Source organism: Meriones unguiculatus, chromosome 4 (assembly GCF_030254825.1).
Source record: "Meriones unguiculatus strain TT.TT164.6M chromosome 4, Bangor_MerUng_6.1, whole genome shotgun sequence".
Lineage (NCBI taxonomy): Eukaryota > Metazoa > Chordata > Mammalia > Rodentia > Muridae > Meriones > Meriones unguiculatus.
In genome coordinates, this window is record NC_083352.1 from 63,769,709 (window position 1) to 63,789,859 (window position 20,151).

At 51.6% G+C, this 20,151-nt stretch overlaps 2 protein-coding genes across 3 annotated transcripts; both read left to right on the plus strand.

The window, feature by feature from the left end:
- The first annotated feature begins 254 nt into the window (after positions 1-254).
- Positions 255-5,093, plus strand: Nxnl1 (nucleoredoxin like 1). 2 transcript variants are annotated; one of them, XM_060382029.1, is made up of 3 exons: positions 255-1,569; positions 4,218-4,553; positions 4,647-5,093. In XM_060382029.1, exons 1-2 carry the CDS (start codon positions 1,244-1,246, stop codon positions 4,537-4,539), a joined length of 648 nt encoding a protein of 215 aa, XP_060238012.1. In that variant the 5' UTR covers positions 255-1,243; the 3' UTR covers positions 4,540-4,553; positions 4,647-5,093. The 2 variants fall into 2 exon arrangements, with proteins under 2 accessions (XP_060238012.1, XP_021493820.1); XM_021638145.2 differs by having other exon boundaries at positions 4,218-5,093.
- A 3,635-nt stretch (positions 5,094-8,728) lies between these two features.
- On the plus strand, positions 8,729-14,486 carry Tmem221 (transmembrane protein 221). Its single transcript, XM_021638161.2, is given in 4 exon segments — positions 8,729-9,937; positions 10,494-10,579; positions 12,199-12,516; positions 12,519-14,486. Coding segments are annotated over 4 exon segments (870 nt in total). The 5' UTR covers positions 8,729-9,629; the 3' UTR covers positions 12,677-14,486.
- Positions 14,487-20,151: the final 5,665 nt, after the last annotated feature.

The window sequence follows — 20,151 nt, forward strand, 5'->3', positions numbered from 1 at the left end:
AGGTTGGTTCACTGAACCGCACCTGTCAGGTGTGACTGCTTGGCAGATGACACAGGATGACGTCATAGGTTGCTAGGCAACCCAGAAGCAGGCTGCCTAAAAACTAACAACCTTCAACTGAGCATGTGTAGGACTGAAGAGAGGTGCTTTTGCCAAGCCTGATGACCTCAGTTCCAGCCCCAGGACACGGTGGAAGTAGAGAACCAACTTGGGTCCACTGTCCTCTGTTCTCCGTAAGTGCATGTGTGACTGCCTGCCATAATTTGTGTTAGAACAACTAAACCTGCTTAGGAGTGGGTTCCTGAATAAATCTTAGAATTTATCGTCTGGCAGCAGACAGACAATATTGTCTGTCTGTCTTTGTAGACACCAGGATTCATACACTGGTACAGCACGAGGATAAGGGTCAACCTTGGCTTCATAGTGAATCTAAGGACAGCTTAGGCTATAAGAAACCCTTTCTAAAATACAAAAATAAGGCCAGGCAGTGGTGACACACACCATTAATCCAAGCACTTGGGAGACAGAGACAGGACAGAGGTGAGTTCAAGGCCAACCTGGTCTACAGAGTGAGTTCCAGGACAGCCAGGGCTACACAGAGAAACCTTGTCTCAAAACCAAACCAAAACCAAAAAGGTTTCTTTGAACTCCAGTTCAAGAACCAGAACATGAAAAAAAAAAAAAAAAAAAAAAGAACCGGAACATGTTCTTGCTCAGAGCCCAGACTGCAGCTGCCTTGAGTGACACACTTACCTTGGAAAAGTTTATCTGTGTTTTGGTAGTTGGAGGGGTAAGGTGCTGGAAACCTCTGAGTTTCCTGATATAGTCTGGGTAATGAGAGGGGAAAGAGAAGGGAGGAGCCTACAGTATTTATTTAGTTATTGTTGTTGTTTGGGTTTTGCTCCCCGCCCCCCCCCCCATGTTGCAATTGATGGAAGCCAGGCTCTGAGCCATGGTCCCAGCCCCTCACTGGAAGATCATAGGCAGGGGCTCCACTTAGCCAACATCCCCAGACCCCCCCTTTTTTTTTTTTTTGCATATATCCCAGGGTGTCCTGGAACTTGCAGCTTGGCCCTGTTGAAGGTCTGTGAGGCTTCCTGGTCCCTTAAAAACCAATGCTTGTTCTGTAGCGGTCAACCTACAGGAGGATTAGTGGCTTATCTGGCTTCTGAGGTTTCTATTCTTGAGGCTGGCCGGCTAGTTAGCAGACTCCCCTGCAGCCGTCCCCTCCCACGCAGCTACCATGGTATCCCTCTTCTCTGGCCGCACCCTGATCAGGAACAACAGCGACCAGGATGAAGTGGAGACTGAGGCTGAGCTGAGCCGTCGGCTGGAGAATCGTCTGGTGCTCCTGTTCTTCGGTGCTGGGGCCTGTCCCCGGTGCCAGGCCTTTGCCCCAGTTCTCAAAGACTTCTTCGTGCGGCTCACTGATGAGTTCTACGTGCTGCGGGCGGCACAGCTGGCCCTGGTTTATGTGTCCCAGGACCCCACGGAGGAGCAACAGGATCTGTTCCTCAGGGACATGCCTGAGAAGTGGCTCTTCCTGCCGTTCCATGATGACCTGAGGAGGTAAGAGCCCAGAGTGGGACAGGGAGGGCTTCCTGTAGAAGGTGTCTCTGTCCTGGTACTAGAAGCTAGCACACAGAGAGGGGTTCTACTACAGCCCACTGAAGTGAACAGATATGAAGCAAAGTCTCAGAAAAACACACAATGGCGGCTAGAGGTGGTAGCAGAAGCCTGCCATCCCAATACTTGGAGATAAAGGAGGAGGATTGCTCCAAGTTCAAGTCTAGCTCTAAAAACAAAGCAAGAGGTAGCTCAGTTACTGCAGTGCCTGTCTGGCATCTGTGAAGACACAGTTCCATGTTGGAGCCTTTGCTTTGCATACAGCCAATGTACCAGGTGCATACACAAGGAAGGTGGGTGGAGGCTGGACTATTAGGAGTCTGAGGCTAACCTGGACTATGTAGGGTGACCTTGCTCCCAAATCAACAAATCCCATAAGAAATGAAAAATAAGAGAGAGAAACCCCACCACACACTCAGGAGCTGTAAGATGAGAAGGGCATGGCCGGGGAGAGGGTGTCAAAGCCCACAACACGGCACCTTGGACAGGAGAACTGCTTCGTTCCTGGAGCTCGGGCGTGGGCGCCTTCGTGGGGGAAGGTGGGAGCCAGGGGAGGTAACAGAGCCGGGGAGAGCAGGAGTCACTGTGTGAGCATGGCCAACAGAGGACTTTACAGCCTGTGTCTATGTTAGAACTTCCAGCTTTCTGGTTAAGGAGAATTACTGCGTGATGGGGTCTCATGTAGCCCATGCTGGCTTCCAGCTGGCCATGTAGCCAAAGCTGGCCCTGAACTCCTGATCCTATCTGTGCCTCCCAGGTGCTGGGATGACAGTTGCCACAGCCAGGATCTTTATGTTTACTTGTGTGTGTGAGAGCATGTGTGTGGTAAACACGCATTGCCTGTGTAATTCCTGGTGTGGGTTAAAGGCTGGTACCGGTCACTCCACTGTATTCCTTGAGTCAGGATCTCTCACTTGAACCCGGAGCTAACTGGCAGGACTGGCAGAACCAGCAAGCTCCAGGGGTCATGAGGGCCCCACTCCACCCATCATGATCAGACTTGGGGCACCCCCGCACTGTGCAGCTATGTGGGTTCTGCTCCACAAATAAGCAGCATTTCTGTCCCTAGAGCAGAAATACCAGCTACGAGGATCTTAGAGGAACCTTCTGTGAAGGACAAAGTTCATTCACCCTGATCCTGGAGTGGTGTGCAAGCCTCTTATTCCAGCACTTGGGAGGCTAAGGTGGGAGGATCAGGAGTTCAAAGTTACCTTTTTCTATATGAACAGGTGGAGGCCAGCCTGGGCTACAAAAACAAACAAAACGAAAACAACAACAAAAAATAAGCAAGAATCATAGATTAAGAAATTTGGCTGAAGCTGGGCACTGGTGGTGGTGAACCTCTTTAATCCCAGCACTCAGGAGGCAGAGCTCTGTGAGTTCAAGACCAGCTGATCTACAGAGTTTCAGGACAGCCAGGGCTACACAGAGAAACCCAACTTGAAAACCAAACCAAAACAAAAAACAGCAAAACAGTACTTGGAGTGAGCTGGGTGTGGTGGCATTTGCCTTTAATTGCAGCAGGCTGGTTCCTGCGAGATTTTAGTGAGGTCCAGGACACAGCTTCGTAATGAGAATCATCCCTGAGAGTGGAGGGCACGAAGGGGGGTTCTCTCTGAGAGGCGTCCAGGAGATGAAAACAGCGTCTTGGTGTCTCTGAAATTCCTGCCCCTGCCTGTAGTGTGACTTATCTTGTGTGTGTGTGTTATATTGTGTATGTGTGTTGCTAGTTAACTGGCCGTTTGGGGAAAGCCTTAGAACTGCTAGATCGTATGATCTTCAGTGTCACTTGCCTTTTGGATTTCTGGGAACAAAAGGGGATAGAAAAAGTCAGCAGAGGCTGGGAGAGATTGTGTAGGACTGGAGTGGAGTCAGGGAGTAGGGTGAGAGAAGATGGTGCAGGAAGAAAGAAGAGAGAGTAGGTAGAGAGAAGAGAAGAAACGAGCAGAGTGAAAACAGCTGAGAGCGAACTGGGCTACAGAGTGAGAAGAGATTACGGTTGGGATAGGTCGAGCCAGGAGAAGCTACTGTTGGGTTGCTGAGGGAGAAACCTTTGAAGGGGCTAACCTAAAAACTGGAGGAGGGCTGGCCAGGGAGGTAAGAGAACCGGTTGCTATTTGCAGGAAAAGAAAAAGAACACACATTTTACACCTGCCCATTAAGGGCCTGCGCGAGATGCCAGCCGTACCGCAGTCAGGGTCTCCCCAGGGTCTCTGCACATACCCTGACTCTCAGGAACTCACGTTGCAGTTCTTCCGCCTCTCCCTCCACCCGTGAGATTTTAGTTCAACCCTCACCCCCTCTTTGCTCAGATTGAGAGACTTTGATAGCCTTTCACAGCATGCATTCATTCCACACACGTTTCCGAACATTCCTCCATGGGCCTCGCTGTTGGAAATCGCTCCCTCTTCTCAGTGACAGCAGGAAAACAATACACAGCACACAGCAGGTGGACACAGAGAGCCGGGGGGCGGGGTTAGGGGGCGTCCCGGGAGCGGGAGGGTGTGACGGGCCTGTCCCCGGGCGCCCCGGCGGCGGCGTGCACGCACCGCTGAGGGTTCGCCGCGGCTGGCTGACGCGCACTCCCGCAGGGACCTCGGCCGCCGGTTCTCAGTGCGTCGCCTGCCTGCGGTCGTGGTGCTCAAGCCGGGCGGGGACGTGCTGACCAGCGACGCGACGGACGAGATCCAGCGCCTGGGACCCGCCTGCTTTACCAACTGGCAGGAGGCGGCAGAGCTGCTGGACCGCAGCTTCCTGCAGCCCGAGGACCTGGACGAGCCCGCGCGGCGCAGCATTACCGAGCCTCTGCGCCGGCGCAAGTACCGCGTGGACCGGGATGCCGGCCGGGGACGCAGCGGCCGCGGCTCTGGGGACCCCCAGCGGGACCCGGGAGCAGGGGCGGAGCTCTGGTGATGACCCCTCCCCAGGTGGATCTGGATACAGAGGCGAGGCTCTGGGGACCCCCAGGAAAGGGGCAGGTCTCTGATTAGCCTTCTCCTCTAATTCCTTATGCTCCCTAGACAGCAGCCCAGCTTGGCCTTGAACTCACCATGCCTCAGCCTAACCAACAAGGAGCTGGACTGACAGCCAAAGAAAAACAAGAGTTTTCTCTCCCCATCTCCCCTAGTCCTCGAAAAAACGTGGATCCTCACGAGCAGGTGATGGGCAGGCACCCAGGTTTTAGCGCGCGCTCAGCAAGCTTTCTGTGCGCAGAACCCTGGCCTCAGCTCTCCCGTCCACAATAAAGCAAGCAGAAAGCCCTCGTGCCAGGCCTGCTCCACAAACACGCCTGCTATTCGGCGTTCTAGGCCTGGGGCCAGGCCCGCGAGCCGGCTGAAGGTGGAACCAGGCCGGTTTCAGTCCCCGGAAACCACGCGGCGGAAGGAGAACCGATTCCCGCAAGTTGTTGGCCACAGGGTTACAGCGGCACGCACATGCCTATCACAAATAAGTATATCTAACGAAAATACTGGGGTGTTGTTTTGTTTTTTCGAGATGGGGTTTCTCTGTGTAGCCCTGGACGTCTCACTCTGTAGACCAGGCTGGCCTCAAACTCTGGGAGCCGCGCGCCTCTGCCTCCCCAGTGCTGGGATTAAAGGCGCGCGCCGCCACCACCTACAGAAATAGTTTAAGTTGTGCGCAAAACCACAAAAGAAAGAAACAAACAAAACAAAGAGCTGTGTGTGCAGAACGATCCGGATCAAGGCCATTTTCAGGCGACACGGGACCTCCGTCCCAAGGGCCCTGAGACCAGGACAGAGCCGAGGAGAGGGCGCGTGCTCCCGCTTTGCCTGCGGCGCCCCCTGCCGGCTCAGTGCAGATGGCGCGGGCTAGGAAGCTGGCACGCCTGACACGCGGGCAAGAATCTGGCTAGCTGCGGGGAGAAGGCTGCTAACCAGCAGAGTTGGAACCGAAAGCAACCGCCTCTGCTCCCAACTTGGAGTAGTGAGGAAAACCGAGGCTCAATTGAATACATTCTAAGAATGCCTGCTGGCCACCAAGTCTGGCTGCCTGAACTCAATCCCAGGTACCCCGGTGGTCTAAAAAAACTCACTCCACAAGTTGTCCCTTGACGCCCACCAATGTGTAGCTGACCTTTTGCTACTTTGTGGGTTCTTCTCTATTCCACCCTTTTCCACCCCTGTTCATCTTCCCTTCCAACCCTCTAACACTACATAAGAGAGTAAAAGGGGTAGAGAGGAAAGGAAAGAATAAAGTCAGGGGTCAGAAAGGGGTCGATGTTATCGTTCGACTACTTCCTGCTGACAGGGACATCGAGTTCCTTGGGCCAAGTTTGATCTTTGCCATCAGGATACTAATTTCTTCTTGTTGTTTCTTCTTTGTGCAAACTACTTAAAATTCGACCACCACCAACCCACCCCACCCATCAGGACCTTAGCATTCTCTGAAAAGTTCCCAGAGTTCCCAATGTCACACACTGGGCAGAAACTATCTGCAGCTGGTAAAACCATGCTTCTGCTAGAGCAGGAGGCAAATCATAGTCAGCTGCTGTGAAACAGCCCCACATCCCACACCTGGGAGTAAAATTAAAAACATTCTTATCTGTGTTTTTAAAAGAAACCAAAATTCTCACTGTACCCTCATCCTCCACAAAGAGTAATAAATGGGGAATTTAAAAATTATTATTGCTGTTATTTTGCTTTTTCAACAGAGGGCTTCTCTGGCTGTCCTTGAACTCACTGTGCATATCAGGCTGGCCTCAGACTTAATGATCTGCCTGCCTCTACTGCCTAGGTGCTGGGATTAAAGCAATGTGCCGTCCTCACCTGGCTAGAATTTTAAAATAATAATTAAAAAAGAAATCTTCATTCACTGCTTATGGGAATGTAAAAATTTTGCAGCTGCCACGGGTGTTAACATAGGAGTCAGCAAATGACTCCTAGAGCTTCAGTGCTGGAGGCTCCCATGCATGCCTCGCTGATTTGTAGCATTGTAACTGACACTTGCCAAAAGGTAGATGCATCCCAAATGTCCATTCACAGACCAGTGGACCAACTCCTGTAGTGTGTCCGGAGTGGAATATTGCTCAGCCAGGAACAGGAACAGAGCACTGACACAGGCTATACACGAGGCCCTGAGTGACAGCAGCCAGACACAAAAGGCTTTGCCTGGCAGGAAATGCCCCCAAAAGGGAAAACTACAAATGCAGCTGATTAAGCTTCCAGGAGCATGAGGGAAGTGAGGAGTGATGGGATGTGGCTGTCTTAAAGAGCTAATGTTCCCAAACTAGACAGAGGTGGGGTTACATTGTAAATGTGCTAAAAACAAAAAACAAAAACAAAACACTGAGTTAAAAAAATGGATACTTATTTGCAAGTTTCATCTCCGTTTGTTAAAAGTAACCATTTGAAAGTGTTCTGACAGGACATGGAAGAGGCGCAGGAAACAGAGTGGTGGAAGCCTCCAGGTTCTTGTGGCAGGACCATGGGGAGCACAAATGGAAGAAAGTGAACTGTTTTGTTTGAGGTCTCTCTACACAGTCCCGGCTGTCCTGGGTTCACTCTGTAGAGCAGGCTGGGCTCCAACTCAGAGATCTGCCTCTGCCTCCTGAGTGCCGAGAAGGTGAATTATTACAAGGCCTGCCCCTTGGTGGAGCCCAGAAGGCAGAGGCATACAGATGTGGGAGTGCAGGCCTGGCCTGCTCTACACAGTGAGTTCAAGGCCAGCCTGGCCTTCAGAGTGAGTTCTAAGACAGCCAGGACTACACAGAGAAGCCCTGTCTGGAAAAAGCAACCAACAGGCTGGAGAAATGGCTCAGTGGTTAAGAGCCCTGCCTGCTCTTCCTAGAGGACCTGGATTCAATCCCCAGAAACCACACGGCCTTCTGTAACTCCAGTTCCAGGGGATCCCTCACATAGACATACATGCAGGCAAAACACCAAGGCATATAAAGTAAAATAAATCTTAAAAAGAAAGAATAACCAATAAAACAAACAACCTGTGGAAGGGATCTGAGGAGAGGACTCTGCAAGCCTGAGAAGCTGAGTGCAAATCTCCAGCATCTGTAAGGACAGCCATGAGAGACCAACTAACGTCCAGGAGAGAAGACAGAGAGGACAACAGCTGATGATGCACTTTGGCTCACCTGCAGCATACAGCTGACACACACAGCCAGGAGCCAGAGCCTGGCTTGCATTGTCTACCACACAGCACTATTTACATTTGTTTATTAAGATTAATTTTAGCCTGGCAGTGGCAGTGCACACCTTTAACCCTGGCACCTGACAGGCAGAGGCAGGTGGATCTCTGTGAGTTCAAGACCAGCCTGGTTTACATAGCCAGGTCCAGGACAGCCAGGGCTACACAGAGAAACTGTCTCAAAAACCAAAACCAAACAAGATTAATTTTTATTTTCATTTATTTATGGAGAAGTGAAGTGGGTTTTTTTTTTGTTTGTTTGTTTTAGCCTTGGCTGCCCTGGAACTCACTCTGTAGACCAGGCTGGCCTCAAACTCAGAGATCTGCCTGCCTCTGCCTGCCTACTGTTAGAATTAAAAGGGTGTGCCAGCACTGCCTGACTAACTCTTATGTGTATGGGGCAGCATATGTGAGTGAAGGTGAGGCCTGAGGAAGGCATAGGCTCTCCTGGTTCTGGGGTGGGAAGAGCAGTAGTGGATTGCCTGATTGAGATGCTGGGAACAGAACTCTTTGGTTGGTTTGTTTGTTTGTTTTCCGAGATTGGGTTTCTCTGTGTAGTATTGGCTGTTCTGGACTCGCTTTGTAGACCAGGCTGGCCTTGAACTCACAGAGATCTGCCTGAGTCTACCTCCCTGAGTGCTAGGTTTAAGGGCGTGCACTACCGCGCCTGGCCGGAACAGAACTCTCAACCACGGAGCCAACTCTCTAGGAGCACTGGCTGCTCTTGCAGGGTGGAGGTTCAGCTCCCAGCACTCACATGGTCCGTCACAACCATCTGTAACTCCAGTTGCAGGTGTCCTGATGCCCCTTCTAGTCTCCACCAGGTACCTGCACGCACATCACGCACAGACGTACAGGTAGAGGACACACTCATACACATAAATAAATCTTATATTATTATTTTATTATTTTAGTAAAGAGGAACCCAGGGAGATGGGGAAACGCCTGTCTGCGCTTGCACCGAGGGACCCAGATGTACAAAACCCGTCCAGCTTCCGGGTCCCGGCACTCAGAGCTTCATCTCTGGCCATCTCGGTTCTCCTTGCACTTTCCTTTTTCTTTTCGTTTTTCTGTTTTTTTTGTTTGTTTGTTTGTTTTTTGTTTTGTTTTGTTTTGAGACAGAACCTCTCTGTGTGTAGCCCTAAGCGGCCTAGAACTAGCTGTGTAGACAGGCTGGGCCCCGAACTCTCAGACGGCCGGCCTCTGCCTCCTGAGCCCTGCCCACCTCACCAACTCTGCAATCGCCACCCAAACACTCCAACCCGCCCATTAGGGGGAGTCGATCCAAACAGCCCCGCCCCAGGCCCCACACCTCCATTCTCTCTGTTTTCAGGCCCTGCCCCTGAGAGGACCCCAGCCAAACCCTACCTCGCCTCCAGCACCTGTCGAAACTCTGCCTTGCTAGACTCCTTCTCTGGTTCCTTTCCCCCAGGGCCCTACCCCTCAAGACGTGCAGGAGCAGGCCCCGCCCTCGGGATGCCCCTTAGCCCGGGCCCTGAAAGACCTGCTGCTGCAGCAGCCTTCTCGGGCCCGCCCTAGCCACGTCCCTCTTTTATCTGAATATTTTTGCCCCTCGTCTTCAGCCGCGGGAGGAGCTGGGCCCGCCCCTCGGCGGCAGGCGGAGCTCCCTCCACGGCCCCCCGAGCGGCCCCTTCAGACCCCACCCCGAGCCTGGCTTCTCCCCGCCGCCTCCCCGCTTCCCCGGGGCAGTCGCCGGCCGCAGGAAACGCGTTCTCCCACGTTTTTGCCCCGCTTCTACGCCCTAGCTGGAACCTGCAGCGAGGGGTCGGTGCAGAGGCGCCCGCGGCGCCCCCGTTCTCACCCTTGGGCCCCAGCCCCGCGCCATGGACCGCTCCTACGGAGGCCGGGTGCTGATGGCGATGACCCTACTGGGCATCCCGGCCGCGGGGCTGGTCTTGCTGGCTGCACAGCTGCTGTTCCAGCTCCAAGCGGGGCGCGCCGAGCTGCGGGGGACGCGCCCCGACGGGCCAGACCCCGACGCCGGACTGCCCGGAGCGGCCGCAGGGGCGCTACTGCCGCTGACCACGGCGCTGGCCGCGCTGGCGCAGGTCCTCGGGCTTAGCTGCCTGCTGCTCGTGGCACTCTGCGGACACCTGGGCGCCGAGCTGGCCCGCGGGCCAGGGTCGGGCAGGTAGGGCACCGCCGCGGGCTGGCAGAGGGGGAAGCTGGGCCCCGAGGGCGCGCAGGTTCCTCGGGTGATACTGACGGGGCCTCCGCGCGCTCCACCCGCGCTGGGGCTGGGGAGGCGTGTGCCAATGATCGGAGCTGCACCCCAACCTCGAGACTCCTCTCTCTGAAGCGGGGTTCAGGAAGGGCAGGGCTGCTGGGTACGAATCCGCAGGAAGCCGCAGCCCGGCCAGGGATCGCCAGCTCAGGCCGCCGAGCTCAGGGGTGCAGGCGTGGACTCCTGGATCCGAGGAGATTCGTGGAGGTGGACTCCTTGAGTTAACAACACCCCTGTCCCAACTTTGACTCTTTCTCTCCACTGTGGAGGGAGCCCTGATGGTGGGTGGAAGTGAGTGGATTCAAGCAGGTGGGGGGGTGCATGGAGAGATGGGGCGGGGTAAATGTGGGTACCGGCGGTGATGAGGAGGGGGTGGAGGGCTGATTAGGTGGGCAGGTGGAGGGCAGTCTCTAGACGTTGGTCTCTGGTGTCACTGGAGTCCCCTTCTTGTCACCCCTTTCAGGTCGGACTGGTTCCTGTGTGGCTGCCGCCTCCTCAGGCACTTGGCCCTCGGCCTGCTCTGCTGTGGGGTCTCCATCTACTCGGCAGGTGTGTGCAGGGCAGAGGACCTGGTGCAGGGCGCACACGGGTCTCTGGGCCACTGAGCCTGAGTTCAGGCAGTCGCTCCAACACTTTCTCTTGGATATCCCCTGCGCCTCAGTTTTGCTATCAATACAAGAGTGATGAGAGTCCCTTAATACTCATCAGGCGTCACTACTGTCTATCATGTAAGCCATGCTGTCCTGGGCATCGCCTTGTAGCCAAGGCTGGCCCTTAACTCCTGGTCTTGCTTTAACCTCCCAAACCTTGGGAGGACGGGTGGGGATAGTGTCCGTGTGTGTAAGTGCCCACAGAAGTCAGAGGCCATAGACCCAGAGCCTAGCTGGAGCTGCAGGCAGTTCTGACCTGCGAGCTGCTGGAGCCACTCCCAGCTCTCTGTGAGAGCAGCCAGAGAGCTGGAACCCTGAGCCGTCCTGTTGGGATTTTGCTTTTGCTTTTATTTGTTTTGTACACAGGGTCTTACACAGCCCAGGCTGGTTTCAAACCGTCTATTGTAGCCAAGGATGACCCCAAGCTCCTGGCACTTCTGCCTTCATAGTGCTGGGGTGACAGGCATCACCTCACCAGTTAGAGGGCACAAAGACTGCCCTCATGTGTGCCAGGCAAGCGCTCTAGCTATTGAGCTCAGCCCAGGCCCTGGAAGGGGTGCATGGGGGGGGGGAGGAGCTCACAACCACCGCAGCTCGCAGCCTCACCAGAGTGGGAGAGATGGCTCTGCGGTCAGGAGTACTTACTGCTCCTCCACAGCTCCCAGCACCCTGCCAGGCTGCTCACTGTCGCCTGAAGTGCAGGAGCGTGGATACCTTTTGTCTCCATGGACACCGGTACTTGCACATCTGCATGTGCACCTGGACACATACCGCACTCACACCTGCGCTTATGCATCTGCACACCTGCGCTTACACACTTGCACTCCTGCGCTCACACACTTGCACTCCTGCGCTCACACACTTGCACTCCTGCGCTCACACACGCAGCTTTGGGACGGGCCCACACTTGCAGAGAATCTGGCCCTCAAGCTGCACCCCATTGCACACTGTGGCGTGCTGCACACACAGTGAGCAAATGCAGTCAAATGCACAACAGAAGTCAAATCCCTTCGTCACTGTTCCCTCGCTGTGCAGCTTTGGGGCCCCCAGTGTGTGTGGTGTTTGCTGCCTGTCTGCAGCAGGCCTGAGGCCTCAGAAGATGGCTAGCTTCTCCGGAGCCAGGGTGTAGGTGCTGCTGAGCCCCTGTGCAGTGCTGGCACCTGAACCCCGCCCTCTTAACTGCTGAGCCATGCGTCTAGTCACTTTTGCTGCTCAGTTTTGAAGTGGGTTCTTCCATTTAGCCCAGGTGGTCCTAAAACTCCCTATGCAGACCAGGCTGGCCTCAAACTCACAGAGATCCTTCCACCTTTGCCTCCCAGTGCTGGGACTAAAGGTGTGCGCCACTACCCCTGGCCAGTTTCCTCATTTGGACATGGGCATGCTAATGACCAGGCTTTGACGTCATCCATGAGTTCAAGTCCGGGCTTCTGCTGTTATTCTGGGTTTGAAGGGATCTCCTCCGGAGGGCTTGGAGAGCAAATGTTTGCTGAGTGAGTAAGCAAGCCATTCCTTCCTCAGCGCTGGCCATTTACACTCTGCTGCTCTTCGAGATCGAGGCGGGCGCAGCAGCTGCATCCATCCTGGCCTCAGGTGCCCTGGTCCTGGTGGCGATAATCACCCACACGCTGCTCCTAGCTGTTCGGGCCACTCGTCGGGGTCTCCATGAACTGTCTCCACCATCCTTCGAAGATGAGCCGGCACGGCCTTCAGAAGACTCCAAAGCTGGCTGCAGAGCTCAGCCCCAGCAGGGTACCCATTACCAGGCCTCCTATGCTCCCTCCGGGGAGCCTGGGGACCCCCTCGGGCCCATGGTCACTGGTATCCCATCCAGAGTCTTGGTGAGAGCAGTCTGCCTGCTTCTCACCTGCCACAGACACTTTTGGCTGGCATGGGCCACTGGGCCGTGGTTGCTCATGACATGCATAGTATGCTGGGCCACAGGCCAGTGAACACATTGGTGAGAGCTGGGAATCAGGGCAACATGACCAGAAGTTGACATCACAGAGATAGGTCCAGCTCAGCTTCTGTAGCCATGGGATTTCCTCTGAGTTTATGAAATCCTTTATTTATGTTAAAGTTGCCTCCAGCCTATACTTCCTTGCTAAGAGGGATAAACAAAGACCAAGATTTCTAGAGGCCTTTGAGACCTTGAGACCTTTTGCCTGCATCTCATTGGCCAGGCACTGACATATAACCTTGATATAACCTTGATATAGGAAGGCTGAGGAATGTAAACAAATGAAGTTCTTTTATAGATGGGAGCAAAGTGTTTGGCTTATGTTCTGACTCTCAGTGGTTTTCTATCCATTCTACAGATGAGGAAACAGAGACCCCAATAGGGGCTGTGACTCACCAAGGGTCCCATTTCTGAGCTTCAGAGCCTGGATTTGCACCCAGGTCCTGTGTCTGCACTCCCATGTTCCTGGAAGAAGGTTCAAGTCTTAGACTTCAACTCCCCGACACTCCTTGAGGAGCTGTGGACATCTGAAACTCACATGTGTGGACCTCAGAGCAGCCCAAGGCCAGGAGCATTCAGGGTGGCTGGAGTTTAACTGTGCTCAAGGCTGAGTGGGTCTCATTGCTGTGTCTCAGTTTCCTTATCTGTAACATGGACACAGAAGAAGAGGCACAGGAAGCGGCACACAGTAGGCCCTCAACACATATTAGCTATGTATCTTAGTTGTATTATTGCTGTGACAAAATATTTGACAAAAGCCACTTAAGGAAGAAAGGGGTCTGAGTCACGGGTCCATGCTGAACCCCCCTCCTGGTATCAACTTTTCCTCTTAGCTGCTTTTTCTGTCCCTGAGATAAAACACTCTGACAAAAGCCACTTAAGGGAGCCAGGGCTTATTCTGGATCGCAGTTCAAGGGTTGGGGACCATCATGGCAGGGAAAGGGTGTAAGGCACGTGACGTCCCTGGACAAGAAGCAGAGTGATAAACACTGCCTCAGGTTGGTTCAGCCCAGGCTGCTGCCTGAATTTAACATGGGCTGTCCCACCTCACTCACCCACCGGGGAATTACCACCCGACATGCCCAGAGGCGCTCTCCAAGGTGGCACTAGATCTGTGTTGACAATCAATGCTCGCCTGCTGTCGCTGGCATGTGTGTGGAACAGGAGACGGCCACTCAGGGAATGACTGAGGCCCAGTGGTCCACAGAGGTCTCCACCACTCTCCTGATACTGCTGTCTCCCCATCCCGTGCCCCAGGATCTTTTTTTCTTTTTTTTTTTTACCAAGTTTCTAAAATTCTCTTAAAAAAAACAAACAAACTTTTTACTGATTCTTTGTGAATTTCACATCATACGCAGCCCAATCCCACTGGTCTGTCCCCTCTGCCCTCTGCCCTTGCAACACCACCTGTCCAAATAAAATAAAATAAAATAGAGTAACAAAAATCTCATCATGGAAGTTGTAGTGTCTACACACAATTGCTGCACCCTAGGCTCTCACCTGTCTCTTTCCTCTGGTCCTCTCTTCTCCTCTTGAGACTTGGAATTGAGCCCTGGAATTCTCCAAGGCTCTGTCAGGAGACTAGGGTAGCTGCCTGAAGGCCAAAGCCAAAACCCAACCCCCTGAGAGCAGAGCTGAGGAGCCAAGATGGGTCTATCTCTGCCTCCATCTTGGTACTATCCAGGCCAGGTTAGAGCCAAGCTGTCTGGCAAGAGGCACTTGATCCGGGTGTGGCAGGATGTGGCTGCCTCCACCAGCAGTCATGACTAGAACCTGCCTTTTGTTTTTGTTTTTCCAGACAGGGTTTCTTTGTGTAGTCAAGACTGCCCTGAACTTTGTAGACCAGGCTGGCCTTGAACTCACAGCAATCCACCTGCCTCTTCCTCCCAAGTGCTGGGATCAAAGGCATGTTTACTTTTATTTATTTATTTTTATTCATTTGTTTGTTTACTTACTGCAGTGGTGAGAATTGAACTCAGCACCTCATAGCTGCTAGGCAAGCACATTACAGTCAGCTATACTCCCAAACCTGGAACCTGGCTTCTAAAGATTTTAATTTTTATTTGTTTTAGTCTTTCAGTTCTCTCTGCCTCTTTCTTTCCTGTTTTTTTTTGTTTTTGTTTGTTTGTTTGACAAGGTCTTATGTCGCCCAGGCTGGACTGGAACCGGCCATGTAGCTGAGGATAACTTCAGATTCTGATCCTCCTGCCTCAGCCTCTGGGTGCTGATATGCCCATTGCACCTGGGAGTGCCACTTTCCAAACAGGCTCACCTCAAAGAGCCATCAAGGAGAGTCTGTAGCTAGGTGGTTGAGGCGAGGACGGGTGCAAGCTGTAGCCCAGCCTGGGCTACACAGTAAGCCCCTGTCTATGGCGAATGATGGCCAAGCATGGCTGTGCAAGATGGCTATGTTCGGAGACTGGGCTATCACCCAGGCCTTGAGAGGAGGAGGCAGAACCAAGAAGGAATTCAGGGTCACACCTGGCTACACAGTGCGTCCAAGGCTAGCCTGGGCTACATGAGACTCAAACAAACAGATGAAAAACAATGTAGCGCCTCTGGCTACATGAGGTGGGGACAGAGGACATCTTTTTGCTAAGATGCAGAAAGAAGCACAGGGAGGTTAAGCCATTGCTCAGGGCACCCGTGGCAGAGCATGGGGCTGCAGGTGTCTCTGCAGACCTGCTGGGGTTGGACCCAGGCCATGGACTCTATGGAGGTAAACGGGAGACCCCTGGCTGTAGCTACACACCTGTGTGTCCCAGCAGGCCCTGCAGAACCTCAGGGCCCTCTTGCAGATGTGGGATCTGAGGCTGTGTGATTCAGGACTGCCTGCTTGAAGGGTGAGCACAGGTCACTAGAGGCCTTGGATTACCTGCATGTGCTCTGAAAAGTGATCCCAGGTGGTTTTGGGCAGCTTGGAAGGTGACCAGGGAGAACAAATGGCTTTTGCTTCCAAGTGAGATCAGATTTGGCGGCTGGCACCACACCATCCTGGGTGGGACCTGGCAGCCCAGGTTGGGGCAGCTTGATGCCGATCCCTGTGTCCAGGGTGGCTTAGTAGCATCCCTCTCAGTGTCCTTGTTGACAGACTCAAAGAGTGGCTAGAGTCCTCTGAGGTCTTCCTGACCTGGCCGGCTCTGCTCACACAGCTCTGTCCTCCCACGCCCCTTAGGAGAACAGGGTGGCTGGTTGATGGGCACTTGTCTGAGAGCCGCTTCCACCGTTCTTTCCACCCACTGCCCGAATCCTACATGGCCTGGTTTCAGGACCAGGGTCCATGCAGCATGGAAGTGGAGGCTTCTCTGGCTATGAAGCTATGGGGCTGGTATTTCCAGCGTTGTGGCTGTCTTGGGATCCTCTGTACCCTTGTTGGACTTTGGGGTGATCTTCCTGCCTCAGTCTTGAGCAGTCTCCCACAGCATTCACCCTCCATCTGCATTTACCCAGAAACATGAGTGCTGAAGGAAAATGCGTTTGTACCACAAAATTTTCTGGCAGGCTTGCCAAGACGTGGGACCTCCCTAATGACCTGGGCCAGGCTGGTGCTGTCACTCTGTGAGCACATCCTCTGTGGGCTCTATGAAGGGCTGGCTTCCCCATTTGGGCTTTAAAAAAATCTCTCTATGTATGTATGTATGTGTGTGTGTATCTATCTATCTATCTATCTATCTATCTATCTATCTATCTATCTATCTATCTTGGTTTTGCAAGACAGGGATTTTCTGTGCCCTGGCTGTCCTGGACTCACTCTGTAGACCAGGCTGGCCTCTAACTCAGAAGCTTGCCTCTGCCTCTGTGCACCACCTTGCCCAGACCTTTCTTTATTTTTAAGTGTATTTGCTTGTTGTTTTTTCAGACATGGTCTATCTACAAAGCCCTGGCTATCCTGGGACTATGTAGACCAGGTTACCCTTGAACTCACAGATCCACCTGCTTCTGCCTCTCAAGCACTGGGATTAAAGGTCTGTTCTTTTTAGTTTTGGGGCAGGCTCTCAGTAGCACAGGCTAACCTGTGGTCAGGAATGGTATTGCACTCCTGATCTTCCTGCCTCCATCTTCCAAGTGTGTCTATCTTCCTACTCTGCCCACTGAGCTGCAGGCCCCAGCAGTTTGCTTCTGCTGGCCCTCCATACTGCACTCTGCAGCTCTAATCACAAAGACTCTGTGAGTGCCTCTCCACTATCAGAAACAAGCCCTCAGACACAACCTGAGAATTTATTTCCAAAGGTGCCTCAAGTGGCAGGTCTGGCTACAAAATCAGAAGCTATCAGCCCTGCAATGCCACAGGCCTGGCTTTCCCCTCCCCACACTCCACAGCCTGGCTGCCTGAGGGGTGCAGCTCATAAACTTGAAAATGAACAGGGTGAGACAGAGATGCAGCAAGCAAGAAACAAAGGCGGAGGGGAGGACTGAGAGCAGATGAGGGGCTGGAGCGCGCATTGCTGCCCAGACTTCCGTGCCAGGGAGACACAGCACCTGCAGCACAGCTCCAGAGGATCCGCGCTCTCCTCTGCCCAGAGGGCCTGGGGTGCACATGCTAGGTGGCGCACACCGCTAACACCAGCTCTCGGGAGGCCCAGGCAGGTGGATCTCCGAGTTCGAGGCCAGCCTGGTCTACAGAGTGAGTCCAGGACAGCCAGGGCTACACAAGAGAAACCCTGTCTTGAAAAAACAAAGCAAAAGATGTCATTCAAATAAAGATCTAGATGACATGTAAGTGTGCACCGCCCCCAGCCCTCGTGGAGCCTTTGTGGAGACAGCAGTGTGCCTGCTGGGCACACAGCCTACTTTGCCAGGTTGTTAAGTGTACAGCTCAATTTTCAAGCACCATCAGTCTGCAGGGCTCTTCTTACAAAGTGAGGATTACTGCTTCTGTGGCTTAAGTGTGAATTAAGGCATCTCTAAAGAGGACTGGTGACGTGGCTCAGCAGGGAAAAGGGCTTGCAGGTAAGCCTGACAGCCTGAGTTCAAAACCCAAGTAGTGGTTTGAATGGTTATAGACTCATGTGTTTGAATGCTTGGAAATGGCCAGTGGAAATGGCCTTATTGCAGTAGGTGTGGTCTTGCTAGGGGAACTGTGTTGAAAGGATCAGCCTAACTTTGTAACCTATATGTCTTCTACGTGGAGGGACAGTACATGTCTCCTTCCCTCTCCCCTACCGCGGGCTAAGCTGGGACTGTGCTAGGAGAACTGGGTGGGTGGAAGCTCACACCCTCAGAATCAGCCTAAGACCTGCTTCTGCCAGCTGCTGAGTGGCAGTTCACCCGCCCCCCTCCTTCCATCCCTCCTCCCAGGAGCTTCAGTCAGTGTCAGCGGCCGGAAGGATGGAGCCACTTCTGGTTTTAAAGATTAAATTGTGTGCACTGATAAATTCTGAGTTTTAAATCTAGTTCTGACTTTTGAAATCATGGTTATGCCCTGTAAATTCACTCCTAAACGTGATACTTTGTTTGATATTATAAAATTGAGTTAAAAATGTTTAGATACTTAAGGTGATAAAACATTTAAAGTTTATCAGGTTTTTTAAAGCAATAACCCTTGGGCAGTCTAACAAAAAACTTGAAACAGTTTCTTAACCCTTTGGGGGAGGTCAAAAGACCTTGGTATTTATTTTATTACTTTTGCAAAGTGAAACCAAGCCATGCTGTTTGAGCCAACTAACAGTAGCCAACAGTTATTACAGTGTATCGTGTCAGGGTGGTAAAGACCTATGAAATGATTCAGTATGTTCTGGACTACTGAAAGAGCCCATAAGAAGGACTTTAATGGAAGTCTTTATGTTGTCTAAAAAGCAAGAGAGAAGGCAAAAAGACTGGAATAATCATAAAGAAAAGGGATATTAAAAAAATAGCTTGTCTAAAGTAAGAATGTCTGGTTAAGTCAGAAGAACAAAGCCATGAACCTGAAGGTAAATAGAATGTTGTGGAGGATCTGTGTGTGTGTGGGCCAGGAGGCACATGAATATATGAAAGATGTTTGCTTTGGTTCTTTATGCCTGCAAATAGGATTTAAGAAAGACCTGTAAAAGATTATGTTATACTTCATTTAAAGGGCTGCTGATTCTTCATTGCAGAATGATTTCTTGTGTTCTTTAAAAGAAAAAAATTCTGGCTGACAGGTTTGATGTGGACAGAATAATTCATACAGTTTAAAAATATTCTATACTGTTCTGTTTATTCTGTACTGTTCTATTAGGCAATTGGTTCTAAAACTTATTTGCTGTTAAGTTAAAAAAAAGATGATAAAATTCGTAAAATTTGCTAGCCCCTTTATAAATTGTGCCTGAAAAAAAAATAAATTGTGCCTGATTAAAGGTCTTGCTTTGATTTTAGTCCAGATTTAAAATTACACTAAAGACTGAGCTTTACCCAGTCCCTGTTTAGTTTTTTTTTTTTAAGACTTATTTATTTATTATGTATACAGAGTTCTGCCTGCATGTACACCTGCACGACAGAATAGGACACCAGATCTCATTATAGATGGTTGTGAGCCACCATGTGGTTGCTCATGGACCTTTGTAAGAGCAGTCAGTGCTCTTAACCTCTGAGCCATCTCCCCAGCCCCCTAGGTTGTTTTTTAAGGTTAAATCTAGAATGGGTAACCATGAAGTTTGCCTATATAGATCTACTTGAAATTTGGTTTTAAAACATGCATCTAAGGAATATGCCAGAAATAGAGATTATAGCATCTTGTTTTATAGGCTACAGTTTAGAGCAGATGATAAAAATAGATAAAGAGTAACTCAGATATGCTGGCCCTCAAGCTTATCAGAGATCTGATTAATATGGCATTTTAACATGAGTAAGCTTATTATAAAAGAGAGTCCCAAAATCCTGGCAGTAGCTCCTCAAGATCTCCGAGTTTTGGGTGCAACGACAGATGACCGTGACTCTGGATTGTGGTATGCTAACCACTGGGCAACACTGCCTCAACTGGCCCACTGCTAGGGCCCAGCCTAACTGTGGATGCAGCTGTGGACACCTGCAGAGTCATTGTTTTACATTGTCTGAGGTGAGGTGAGGTCAATCTCTCCTGTTCCTTCTTTCCGCAGCAGCAGCTTCTCATCTTCTATGCCTGATGGCTGGACTGCCTCTGCTCAGGAAGCCAGGAGACCACAGGAGCCAGGGACACTGCCTAGGTGATGCACTAACTAGTCATCTCTGTCATTTTGATTGGCACATAGATTGGTACATTTACTTAGCTCATAATTTATCCTTCTCAGGTCTCTGATCACATCAACGGCTAGGCTGGAAGGCTAGGCTAAGTTAATGGTAGCTTGGCAGCTAAAGAGCAGACAATTAGGTCCACTATCAGCTCATTGGACAGTTTGTTAATTAGTTAGAACTACTAAGTACAACATCTTTTATGTAGAAAGGGAAACAGGTTTGCCCTGCTCACAGGGTTTACATCAGTTGCCAATGTCTTATGGTAAATAGTTAAATAAAAAGATATAGAGTTTATATAGGATCTGAGGATATAGGAATTCAGGTTATGAGAATCTAAAAAATGT

Bases quoted from the DNA above. Each gene is read 5' to 3' on its own strand.
- Nxnl1 (XM_021638145.2), top strand. From the start codon at position 1,244: ATGGTATCCCTCTTCTCTGGCCGCACCCTGATCAGGAACAACAGCGAC. The intron at 1,570-4,217 runs GTAAGAGCCCAG...GCACTCCCGCAG, and splicing joins TTCCATGATGACCTGAGGAG to GGACCTCGGCCGCCGGTTCT.